The sequence below is a fragment of the Macrosteles quadrilineatus genome, unplaced genomic scaffold, assembly GCF_028750875.1.
Source record: "Macrosteles quadrilineatus isolate MER2022 unplaced genomic scaffold, UCM_ALF_1.0 Scaffold_1__1_contigs__length_201487025, whole genome shotgun sequence".
In the NCBI taxonomy this organism is placed as follows: domain Eukaryota; kingdom Metazoa; phylum Arthropoda; class Insecta; order Hemiptera; family Cicadellidae; genus Macrosteles; species Macrosteles quadrilineatus.
Window position 1 is genome coordinate 59,121,330 of NW_026542594.1, and position 12,069 is coordinate 59,133,398.

General features: G+C 33.3%; 2 protein-coding genes across 6 annotated transcripts in view; one reads left to right on the forward strand and one right to left on the reverse strand.

The window, feature by feature from the left end:
- The window catches only part of LOC128983218 (5-phosphohydroxy-L-lysine phospho-lyase), a 55,119-nt gene extending 53,217 nt beyond the window's left edge, over positions 1 to 1,902 (forward strand). Inside the window, exon 10 of the mRNA XM_054402432.1 lies at positions 1,407 to 1,902. Within this exon, the coding sequence (XP_054258407.1) occupies positions 1,407 to 1,433 (27 nt within the window). The 3' untranslated portion in view covers positions 1,434 to 1,902. The remainder of the gene's footprint in view (positions 1 to 1,406) is intronic.
- Positions 1,903 to 4,412: 2,510 nt separating this feature from the next.
- LOC128983219 (NFX1-type zinc finger-containing protein 1-like) overlaps positions 4,413 to 12,069 on the reverse strand; it is a 125,743-nt gene continuing 118,086 nt past the window's right edge. For 4 of the 5 annotated variants that reach the window (XM_054402435.1, XM_054402433.1, XM_054402434.1 and 1 more), the window contains one exon: positions 4,413 to 5,661. In XM_054402435.1, the coding sequence (XP_054258410.1) occupies positions 4,874 to 5,661 (788 nt within the window). In that variant the 3' untranslated portion in view covers positions 4,413 to 4,873. Of the gene's footprint in view, positions 5,662 to 8,691; positions 10,728 to 12,069 lie in introns of those variants that run through there. The other variant, XM_054402436.1, reaches the window with a different exon arrangement.

The window sequence follows — 12,069 nt, forward strand, 5'->3', positions numbered from 1 at the left end:
TAGTTGTTCTGCCCGTGCTTTGCAACGGGGCAAGGACACTTGAGAGAATAATGCAGGTTTTTAAATCTATTGTGAAAAACCCGTTACACACACTTGAGTAAAAATTTAAAAATGTACGTTTCAAGAAAACCACTTAAATTTTTTTTCTTTTTTTCAAAACGTTTTTCATTTTTTTTTTCATTTCAACTGACATTTGAAGTTTTATAAAATGTCCATGGTAATGCAATATCTTAGGTGGTTTTTTATTAATAAAGCATCTTTAATGGAAAAGTATGAAATTCTTTTGTGACCATAACGGACGTAAACGAATATTACAATAGTTAATGTTATTTTAATATATATGTTTTGCTGTAAATACATAAAATTTTAGGACCATTTTGCAATAAACAGCTTATTAAGCCTTTGGTAAATTTGGACATTTTACAAAAAAGCAAACAATCTCTTTAATTTGGTATAACTCCAAACAAACGTTCTCAATATGAAAATCTTTTATGTTTTTATAGAGGTGTCCTTCTTGTGTGTATAAAACATTGGAATATGGTGATAGTTTGTGATTTTTCTGTGTTGTTTTGATTTGAATTTTGACTGGATATTTTGACATAAAATGTTATCCACATTTTGTCTGATTATTCCCTATATCCATTTTTGAATCATTATTATCCAAATCATGAACGTTATGGTCTGGGACGAGTGTTACGGTCTGGAATTGGGGATTAACGAGAATTACTCGACGCCCTCTTATCCAGACTCCTCGAGACCGGTTCGTACAAAGTTTAACAAAAATATCTCCAACTCTGTATTTTCTCACCACTCTAAATTTGGAGCTTGCTTAACTTTTTTGCAAATAACTTTTAAATGGTGAGGAAATCGACCATAGTGGAAGGTGATATTCGGAAAGAGAATAAAAAATAAGATTATTCTATATTTATTGAGTATTCTTGGAAATACTCAATAAAGGCAGCATAAACTTGGCTACAAATAGAAACTAAAAAAAAAAAACAATTTTTTTACTATGTAAAACTCAATATAAAAAGAAACCATAGATTATTGATGTTTTTGCGACAATGTTATCGGTAGGCCTACATCAAAGGTCAACCGTACCAATGTTAACATCGATGCTCTTTTGTAATACTGTATATTGATAGTGTGTCTGTGTTGTAAATCGAAATATGCGTAGTATAGTAGGAAAGTGGGTTGAACCATCAAAGTAGGAATGGTCCAAACATTGAAACACATTAACATAGTGAAATAACCTTTGAGCCTTTGATTACCTAAAATCATATGTATATGAATTGTATTATTTAATATTGTTGATATTAGTTGATTGATGTTACAATCTACCATATTAAAATAAAAAAATAAAAAAAACTATAGTTAATAGATTGATAATATTTTCATGTTTTCAGGCTCACAAGAAGAACATCAAGACGTGATAGAGAACATAGACTGAACTTGTTGCAAATGAAAACTGCAATTGAATCTTGCACATGAAAACTGCAATTTGCACACTTTAACAGATGATTTTAACAATTTAATGTTTTGTATATAAGAAAAATATGCCAAAGTTATTATTATTGTAATGATACCTTAACATCAAAATAATATTACAAGCAAATCCCTTTTCACACTGTAATAATATAAGATATTAATTAAAAAGTATATCAATATCAACTTATTAATAAAACTCCAAGTTCTATTTCGTGATTCACAAATAAAGAAAAATTGACCTATCCAAAAAAAAAAAAAATACTCAGGTGTCTAGTTTGAAAAGTATTTAAGCCAATTTTTTACATAATTAATTAGTAATGTATAACAAGATAATTTTATTATTACCTACTAATTGTTATATAGAATTTTACCCATTGTTTTCTGGTTACCAATAGAATATTAAATGCTGAGTATGTTTTGCAATTATTCTTGTTTTCACCATAATTAATTACCTTAACACATTCGATGCGGCGGGTCCACCGGTGGACCCCGCGCGTCTCAGCTGAGGAGCGGGGGGTCCACGGGTGGGGGAGCGCGCCATGTCATGTTTATTGTTTCAATGTGAGCTCAGCCATTGTCGGGGAACGTTGTAATCTTTACCAGCCTGTAGCTTATAATGCGAGCTTTATTCTGGTGTAGGTTGGTACAAAAATTGCCCGTAAAATCCCGTCTGGCAATGCTTTTGTCCCGTTTTCGGGGATTTTCTCAGTTCGAGCCGTATTACAAAGACTCTGGTTATTGATCCAGGCAGTGCTGCTACCTTTGGGTGTTTCAGTGAACTACGTCCACTTTCGGAGTAACGCAGAACAATCACCACTGCTCTTTTGTGATTCGTCTTACTGAGATATTTCAATACCAATAGCGATCGCTGATTCAGTTAGCGCGTCGGGGCTCCGCCCGGGCCTCGCCGCCATTGGCGAGCGCCTGTTTAAAGGTTTCAGCAGCGAATGTGTTAATCACTTACTGTATTATTAAATTGAAAATTTACTGTGGTCCATGACTGTGTATAAGTTTATGTCGCTTGTGCCAGCATAAAACAAACAATATTGTTTTATGTATCCTACTTTCAGCAGTAACAAAATCAGTTATTTTCAAATAACCTTGATTTTATATTACATCCTCCTAATCATATGTTATTACAAACCTCTATTAAGAGGTCAACCTTGTCTTATTTGATAATACCGATGAGAGACTTGTCATCTAATTTACACTATATCTATAAACATATGTAGGCCTACTATATTTTTTGTCATAGTGAAGTAAAAACAGACGATTTTAATACATGGGTTGCACTTTGGATTTGGTTCTTTTACCCCCTAGGGAGTAAAAAGCCTTTTTCATGGTGTTCACAGAAAATTTGTCATTAATTTCCATGACCATTTACCATTGATTTCCATGACTCACAAACTTTACTAAAAAATTATAACATACACACGCGAATAATATTGTATGGACAAGTTATTCCACAGAAAATACTGAAATATGTATTAACAGATAACAATAGAGTACATTAGGTACAGTAGAACCCTGGTTAACCGAAATGGGATTTACCGAAACGGTTCCATAAATTAATCAGGGCTAATAAGTACAATATGTAATATGTCAACATCGAGGCGTAGCCGAGCCCCTCTCTCTAAAAAGGGGCTTTTCTAACACATTGTAACATTTTTGTCGCTGAAGTAAAACACTGCATTGTACATTGTTTTGAATTCATTTTTCCTACACACCATGGTAATAAAAAACTATTTTTAGCATAAGTATGGGTTAACTGAAAAATTGGTAATCCGAAACAACTCACCCCCCCCCCCCTTTATTTCGGTTAACCAGGGTTCTATTGTACAACAATGAACTAATACAAACTCAAAACTCATAAACTAATACAACTTTAATAAATTGAATCTTCAAACATTTGTGAAAAATCCTGAAAAATGCTACGTTCTAGCGGTTACGGCCGACTAGAGCAATAAATGGTCCACACAAATCCATCCATCATTGGGAATTTCCATGAACTTTTGCCTATTTCCATGACTTTCAATGACCAGCATTTTTTTCCATGACTTTCCCTGACTTTCCAGAATGTGGACACCCTGCTTTTTGGTACAAGAGCCTTTTTGTGTAAAAGGGAAAAACTTGTTTATTAAACTTAAGCTACAACACACTGTCATCCAGTAGCTGCAAATAATCTGTATCCTGTGTTTTTTGGGGAGGTTTTAAGACTGGACCATCCATTAATGATACTCAAATGAAGCTTTAAATAATAAAACAGTGACATCTAAAAAAGCGCTGGCGCTATCCTGCTGAGTCAACTAAATGATGATTTTTTCAAATAAACAATACAATACTAAAAAAAGTACCAATTTAAGAAGGGGTTTATTTATGTTTTGATTGTTTGAAGTTATTAGTGACGATTGTTCTCAGCAATTGCAGTTCCATGATAAGTTTCCTAAAAGCCTTAAAAGAGGCGTCTCCTACGACTCCGGGTAGTAATTAAACTTGACAAATTTGTAATGCTAACACAAGACAATAACCAATGCATAAGCAATGAAACTCAAATGATGAAAGCCTGTATAATAGAAAATAATGTTGATAAGGGCTGAGTCAAGGTCCCAATTTCAACCCCCAGTATGCCTCGTTTATGAACTTGAGCTCAAGTAAAAATAGTCAATTTAAATTGTAATGATGAAATATACCACCAAATGGTTGTGGTAAATGTCTGCACATTTTTTTAATATCATAAAAATACTCCACAGCTTTCTTAAAATATAGACATAGGTTGGTTAAAATATAGAATCAGGCTTAGTTTCTGAAAAAAGGTAAATTAACTAAATATGGGATAAAATATTTTGGAAAAAAAAATATATCCCTTATGTTTAACATTTTATTCTTTGAAAAAAGTATAACAAGTCATACATTTAACAATTCGTTATATGAAATTAAAACAGTACAAAGTAATACAGAATTCAACATGCTAAAAAAGGTTAGTTTAATGTTTAACCAGGATGAATGGAGTATTTAAGGACAACTTGTGGTACTTTAGTTCCATCAATGTTATCAGACAAATTTTAAATTTTTCTCTTAGATGATACTTGCATGGGAACATAAAACATGGGATCTTATCAGTTATGTGATACATGCCATATAGCAATAAACAAAAAATACTATTAAAATAAAAATTTAAGATTACTTTGGGTAAAATATGTATGCTAAAGTAAACAAATCCAATGTTGTATTACTAATTTTGTGTTAAAAAATAGTATTGATATTACTGCCGACCGATATTAAAAATATGCCTACAATAAAAAAATATGCTAAAACTTGAAACTTTTTAAAAGCCTTAAGGCAACATCCATGGAGAGATCAATATCACTTATGTAAGAATGATTGTTTAGTGTAGATTGTCGAGGTTAAAGTTGGCCAGGTCGTTACCTGTGCTCCAGGCTGGGCGTGTGGCTCCGTCAAAGTCACTGGCAAGTTGCTGGTCAGGCAAGTACCGATGACGCTCTCCACCAATCCAGGCATCGCAACCCTTCTCTGGACACCTAGCTTTCTGCATTGCACCTCCACATTGGGTTATACAGTACGGGTGACCATTGCGACATTTGAACCAATGACCCTGAGCATGCGAACCTCCATAAAAGTCTTTGGACATTGCTGCATTCAGCATTCTCTTCTCCTCAATTGTCAATGGAACAATTTTGCTTTTCATGGATTCTTTAAAGTCTTGAATTGCTTTAACAACTTTTTCCTCTTGTTCTTTTGAAAATGGAGAAAGTTCATTCAGAAGACTTTCTGCAATTTTGTAGCATTTAGTAACATCTGGACTATCCTTAGAATTCTGATATTCTCCACTTGATTTGAGGATAAAGAAGTCCATAAACTTAGTGATTCGGCATTGCTCTAGATTAAAGTAATCAACTTCCTGTGATGATATTTTTTTGTTTCGCTTGTTCAACGCTTTTGTCAAAGTATTGACTTTTACTGTCAACTTTGTGAGGGTTTCCTCATTGAGTTTCTTGTGTACTTTCTCCCACAGATCCACTAGGAAGGTCAAATAGGATACTTTGAATTTAAATACATTCAAAGTTCCTTGGTCAATCTCTTTTCTACGTTGCTTCCGTACATGAGGCAAATCTTTCAGCAGACTTTGGTATAAATAGTAAAAGTCATCTCCATCTGGAAACATGTAAAACAAATCAAGATTTTGCAAGGTATTTATTCATTTATTTGTTTGAAATGTGTAAAGATATTGGAAATACAGGGTGTTTATAAAAAAACTGATTGATTTTAAACTGTCATAGCTCTTTTATTTTTCATCACAATTTTTTAAAATTAATGTTAAATTAAAGACAATTTTCTTAAGTTTACGATGACACATTCACACTATCTTATTTCTACATGTTTTCAATTATTAGCTCTTAAATAATCAAGTCTGTGTTCGAGATCTGCCCAAACTCGCCGCAACATCGGAACATCAATTTCATCAAATGCTTCTCTGATCTTTTGCTTCATTTCTTCCTGGCTGTTGACTTTGTTGGAGTAAACACGATCTTTTACAAACCCCCAAACAAAAAAATCTTAATGTCTGGCGACCTTGGTGGCCAAGGTATGGGTCCGTCACGGCCAATCCAACGATTTGGGAAATGTTCGTTGAGACAGTCACGAACAAACCGTCTCCAATGAGGTGGAGCGCCATCTAGTTGTAACATCATGTTTGGTTGCTCATTTTCAAACTGTGGAATGGCAAAGTTTTCCAGCATATCCACGAAAATGGTCCCATTGACATTTCTTTCGGCAAAAAAGAAAGGGCCGATCAATCTGTTGCAAGATAAGGCGCATCAAACATTCACCTTCTCACTATCCCTAGTATGCTCCTGGTGAAAATGAGGATTCTCAGATCCCCATATCCTGACATTGTGTCTGTTCACCTTCCCTGATACATGAAACGTAGCTTAATCAGAAAAAAATATCCGGTTTAAGAAGTTATTGTCAGTTTCTAAACGGTCGAGCATTGTAACTGCAAATTCTCTGCGTCTGGCTCAGTCTTGTCGCGTAATCTTTTGAACTATCTGTAACTTATAAGACCGAAAATGCAAAACTCTTTTTAACACTTTGTTTAGAGTGGAATGCTTAATATTCGACTCTCGAGCTGCAGATCTTGTCGAGTGTCTCGGATTATTAAGAAATGATTGATGAATTCTTTGAACATTTTCTTCACTTACCCTTGGACGACCATTGCCTTTTCTGTGATGTATGCTCCCATGGGTCATGAACTTCTCATACCCTGCTTTTATCGTGTTCTTTGAAGGAGGATTTCCGTTAAATCTCCTTCAAAATCTACGCTGAACAGCAAGAGGAGACTTAGTTTCTATTAACCACTCGACACACTGCGTCTTCACTCGAGGATCCATCGTAAAATGTTACTTATTTGATTTTGTTTATCACACAACAATGTAAGAAGGAACTGCTAATAAAAACAGCTGATTATAAAACTTTTTGAGTTTCCCTAACAAATAATGAAAACTAGAGGTTTCTACCTCTAACACGGAATGAGTGAGACAAAGTTAAAATCGATCAGGTTTTTTATAAACACCCTGTAGAATTGTAACTATGAAATATAACTCAAACCAAGAAAGTAGATGGGGATTATAAAACTTATGAAAACACTGTTTGTTTTATGAACTTAAACCGTGGTACCATATAACCCCATTATGTTAACCAGTACAGATTGTATTTCAAAAATATTCTATTTTGTGTATTTAGAAATGATAAATTCCATCTCAGACAATTCTAATTTTTTTCAACTGAGATTGCATTAAAGCAAAGTTGTGACACCCTTACTTAAGTCAGCTTATTGGAAATTTTCCATAAATGATCTTCCATAGGAAGCATTTTATTTTCTACAAAACAATTTGCATTCACTGTCTTTGCCAAATACAAATTTTCTTTGTATCTAAATAATTACTAGAACTGCAAATCAAATCAATCAAATCAAAGTATCATTCATTTTCCTTTCCCAAATACATTTACATATTAGCCTACATCATCTCAACTCTTTACAAAACTTAAAATTATTAACATTTTACAATATTATTTAATTTTATAAATAGTACTAACTGTTGTACCTGTGCTTTGCAACGGGTAGAGAACACGAAATAGAAACATTTTGATCTTTACATCTGTTGATAAAATAGTTAAACATAAGCCTTTTAAAAACGTAATTTAACCTTTATAACCTTTATAGGATAGATGTTGTCATAAATGTAAAAAAATAATAGTACTGCACTCTGTTGGTAAACTTTGTAACTTTTTAATGCTATTCAATATCATAGAACAAACTCGTGTAGTTGAAACAGCTGACAAAATTATTTTATTCCTTTTAAATAAGATTACTCATAAGGTTAACATGGGAAACTCCAGAGCCACTGGGGCGGAGCCCGATAGGACTTTGGAGATAAGAATGCGTCTATATGTTAATCGGGAATGTGAGCTATCATCATACCAAATTTCAGCCCAATCCGACCAGTATTTTTCGCGTTTACTTGTCACAAACATACATACATCCATACATCCAAACTTTCTCATTTATAATATTAGTAGGATAACCATTAACTGTAAAAGCTTTTAAAATTAAACTAACAATGCAAAATTACCTCACACAAAGGAGAGTCCTGAGTCTTGAGCTTGGAAGATTTTTTTTATTTTCTATTTAGAGATGAAAAAAGGATTTTTATGAGTTTAAAAGAAAGGCCCGGTCTGGCTCCATTGGAGGCCCTCGGCTAGATGGTGATTTGAGGCCTCTACCAAAAATAAAACAAGGACCATGGGGTCCTCCAATGGCAACAATATAGCCTATGTTTGCTGCATGCAGCTAAGGCTAACAAGTATTCAGTTAATTATTGTGACCAATACAATTACCCCTGTTTCAATGTAGACAATATACATAGTAAACTATCGTCTTAACGTGTGCCGTGTGAAGAATGATGCTCACATTGAACACTAGTAGGCTTATATAAAACTCTTTGAGTTGCTTTTTAATTTGATGTGATATTTATAGCGGTAAGTAAAAAAAAGTTATAAAGCGTTAGGATAATCATTTTGAAACACCCTGTATAAGGTAGTCCTAGGAACTAACAGAATGACATTATTTAATTGTCAGATGGATCTTTGTGTAACACCTCACACATATCAAACCAATAATACTAATAGGAGCTTGCAAAAATTGTTGAAAAAAATCAAACAGCTTATAAACAAAATTTATTCTAGATAATTGAAACAATTAACAGTTTCTTCATACAAAATTTCAACCAGTCCAAATGTTAGAATATAAAAATACTAAACGCATCCATAACATGTTATTTCAAACAGTATTTTACAAGAGTCTATTATCTTCAAAATTTAACTAGCAGAAATGAAGCATAACTAATCACTGATTGATAAACAATTCAAACTTCAATAGCCTTACACTAATAGCAAGAGAGGTTGCATTACCGATGCTTGGTTAGTAACTATAGTACATCGACAAAAACTTTTATTATTTTACTATGGAAAATTGTAATGTTAAGATTTAGATTTCAAACCAGGTTGATTTAATATTATGTTTAATTTTTTTTATAAAGTTGCCTTTTTTGCGAAATGTGCATCAGTGACTACATAAGAAGACGAAGAACAAAATTTGACTGTAAAAAAAAGATATATACGTAGACTCTAGTGACTAACTAAGAAGATCAAGAACAAAAGACAACTGACTCATAAAGTAACTTAACTATAACAAGTTCATGAACTGGATAACACAATACATCTTTATTATTTATCTTAACTTGTTTCTAAAGCAACCTAAAATGTTTGGACCTATTTAGTTACTCTATCTAGTTATAGCTAGACATATTTATATACGTATGTTTTCTTTAAAATATAAATGTCGATGAAGAAAAACAAACAATTAAATCAAAGTAGTTAAACATTCAAAATTGGTTAGTTGAATTAAATAAATTTTACATCTTATTCTTAAAAGCCTTCATCAGTGGTAGCCATATTGGATTTTAGCCCCATAAGAGCAATGTTAAATTTGACAGAACATACCAACATTTGAAGCAGCATGTCCATGTTATTTATTAAGATATAGTTTTGAAAGTTTATAATTAGGTTTATAACATAGAGTACTAGGGAATGAAGAAATGATATTTCAAATATTTGTTTTGTCTTTTCTAAATTATTTAATTAAAGGCTTAATTAATGATCATTAACTTATTAAGTAGGGGGAAAATGGCAAAACTAAAATCTTCACTCCCTAAAGGACCACTAATCCTTAATTTTAACATATCAATCATTATTGTATCACAAGTTTAAAAAAAAAATCTTTACAAAGTTAACATTGCTCTTATGGGACTAAAATCAAATATGGCTACCACTGATGAAGACTTTTAACTCATGTTGATGGATTCGGATTTCTGGTTAAATTGATACTTATCACTCTTTAATAGAGGCATAGAAACAAATCAAGTTGTATTGTATCTGTTGATATGTTTATCGCCGCTGGTGGAGGGCTCTGGCCATATCTGGATTCTGCACTCGACTTGAGCTCCCAATGGTGCTGTTACACTTCCTACACTGAGTAACCTGATTGACAGCTCCACAGTTTCCCACACAATAGACATCACCACACCCTGCACACTTGTACCATCTCCACGTACCGTGTACTGAACCAAACATAGCCTTGTGTACCATCACTCGCTCCTCATCAGTCACATGGGTGTTCAGCAGTCTGCAGAGCTCTTTCAACAGGTCACCCACTTTATCATTCATCTTATCAGTGAACACTCTTGGGGAAAAGATTTCTTCCTTCATTCGGTTGTAGTTATCGGTAACTTTAGACTTTATGTCTGGATGGAAACTCTGTAGAGTAAAATAACTGTCAGAACTATGGATTAGATTTAAGTCAAAGAATCTGTGGAGTCTCTTCAATTCCGATAAAAAGCTGTTAATTTCCTCCTTACTAATTTTCTTCTTCCTCTGAATTAAAACAGATATAAAAAAGTTCACTTTATCAAACACTTTGGCCTTAGATGAATCTGATAATTTTTCCCAGTCGTCACACACTCTTTTCTGAACGCCTAAGTAGACTGTAGCCATACAATTCAATAAGATGCCCCGATGAACGCTAATTTCATTACGGCGGTTTCCTTTGATATATGGCAATTCTTCTAGTAATATACTTCTCATAACTTTCAATTGGTCTTTATCTACAACAGAGAAAACCATAAAACCCTTATTAAAGCCTAATTGTTTAACACTGTGTACGCCTAGCGGAATAGCAAACTCTGGTAAGATTTGATGTTTGGGACCAAGTACATAACTTAGGAAATTACAAACTTGTGGACAGTGGTAAAAATCATGCACAGAGAGCCAAAACTAAATGATTTATGTTAAAACTTTAAACCACCTGCAAAATAATAGAAAAAACTAAACTCTATATTTTGACCACTTAACTATAGTCAGTATTATCATATTAAAAAAGGCACTTTAGGTTGGAATTCCGGTAACCAGAGACATCTTGACATAAGAAAAGTAAAAAGGAAAAAATGATTCTTTTGAAGTCTTCAGCCCTCTTAAAGATGTAGAAGAATATAATTTGTTTTTTGTTGTTGTTGAAATTACATCAACAGTATCACCACACAACTCTTTTTTCGTTAACCATGGTAGGGGGGCTGTATGAGAGAGAGGTCTCCTCTTCCTTCTAGCCTTGCACAGTTGAACATCCAAATTTTATAAGGTTTTAATGGCTCGTAATCTAGAGGTCACTGGTTCAATTCTGAGATTATCAGTAGCTTTTTGATGGCTTGAAACTGGAACTGTCCTTCCTTAATCATTGGGCTTTCACCCTGCATTCAAAGTCAGCTTGAAATGCACACCCAACAGTCTGTTTGACTTACAAATTGATCAAAAGTTACAGAGTTAAACAATGTTAACCAACGAGTTTTGCCAAGTGATTTTGGGAACACAGTAATAAGTGAATATCTCGTTCATAGAGATTTACAAAAGACTATCTGCTTCAAATTAGTGATAATGACTTGACAAAATTCTGTCTCAATAAATTTAACATAGACCTACTTTTAATTGTGATTATGGTTTGAAATTTACATTTTAGCTGGAATATTAAATATTGCTCAATATCAGGAAAACGTTGTCTTGGCAAACCAAGTTCTACTGCACATGTTAACTATTGGTCTTAAGTTAAAAACTGCAATGATATCAGTAACAGTATAACCCAAAGGCGAAGACATATATAATGTTTGACTATCTATTCATAGAGTTGTCATATATATTATGTAATTATATCTTAACATGCCTAAAAGAAGAGCTTGGGTCTTATGATTGTAGAACTTAGTGGGAACCTCACACTGGTCACAGGAGAAGTATTAGTGCTAACATAGCTTGTGATCCTTAATAAGCTGAGTCTTATTAACTATCATACTTCAAAAAATAATTTAAAACCTGACAAACATGAATAGCAAACGTATTCTGATTCCATTAAATTTGAATCCAACCACAAGCTAATTCATAAGCCTTAGGCAGAAAAAAGTT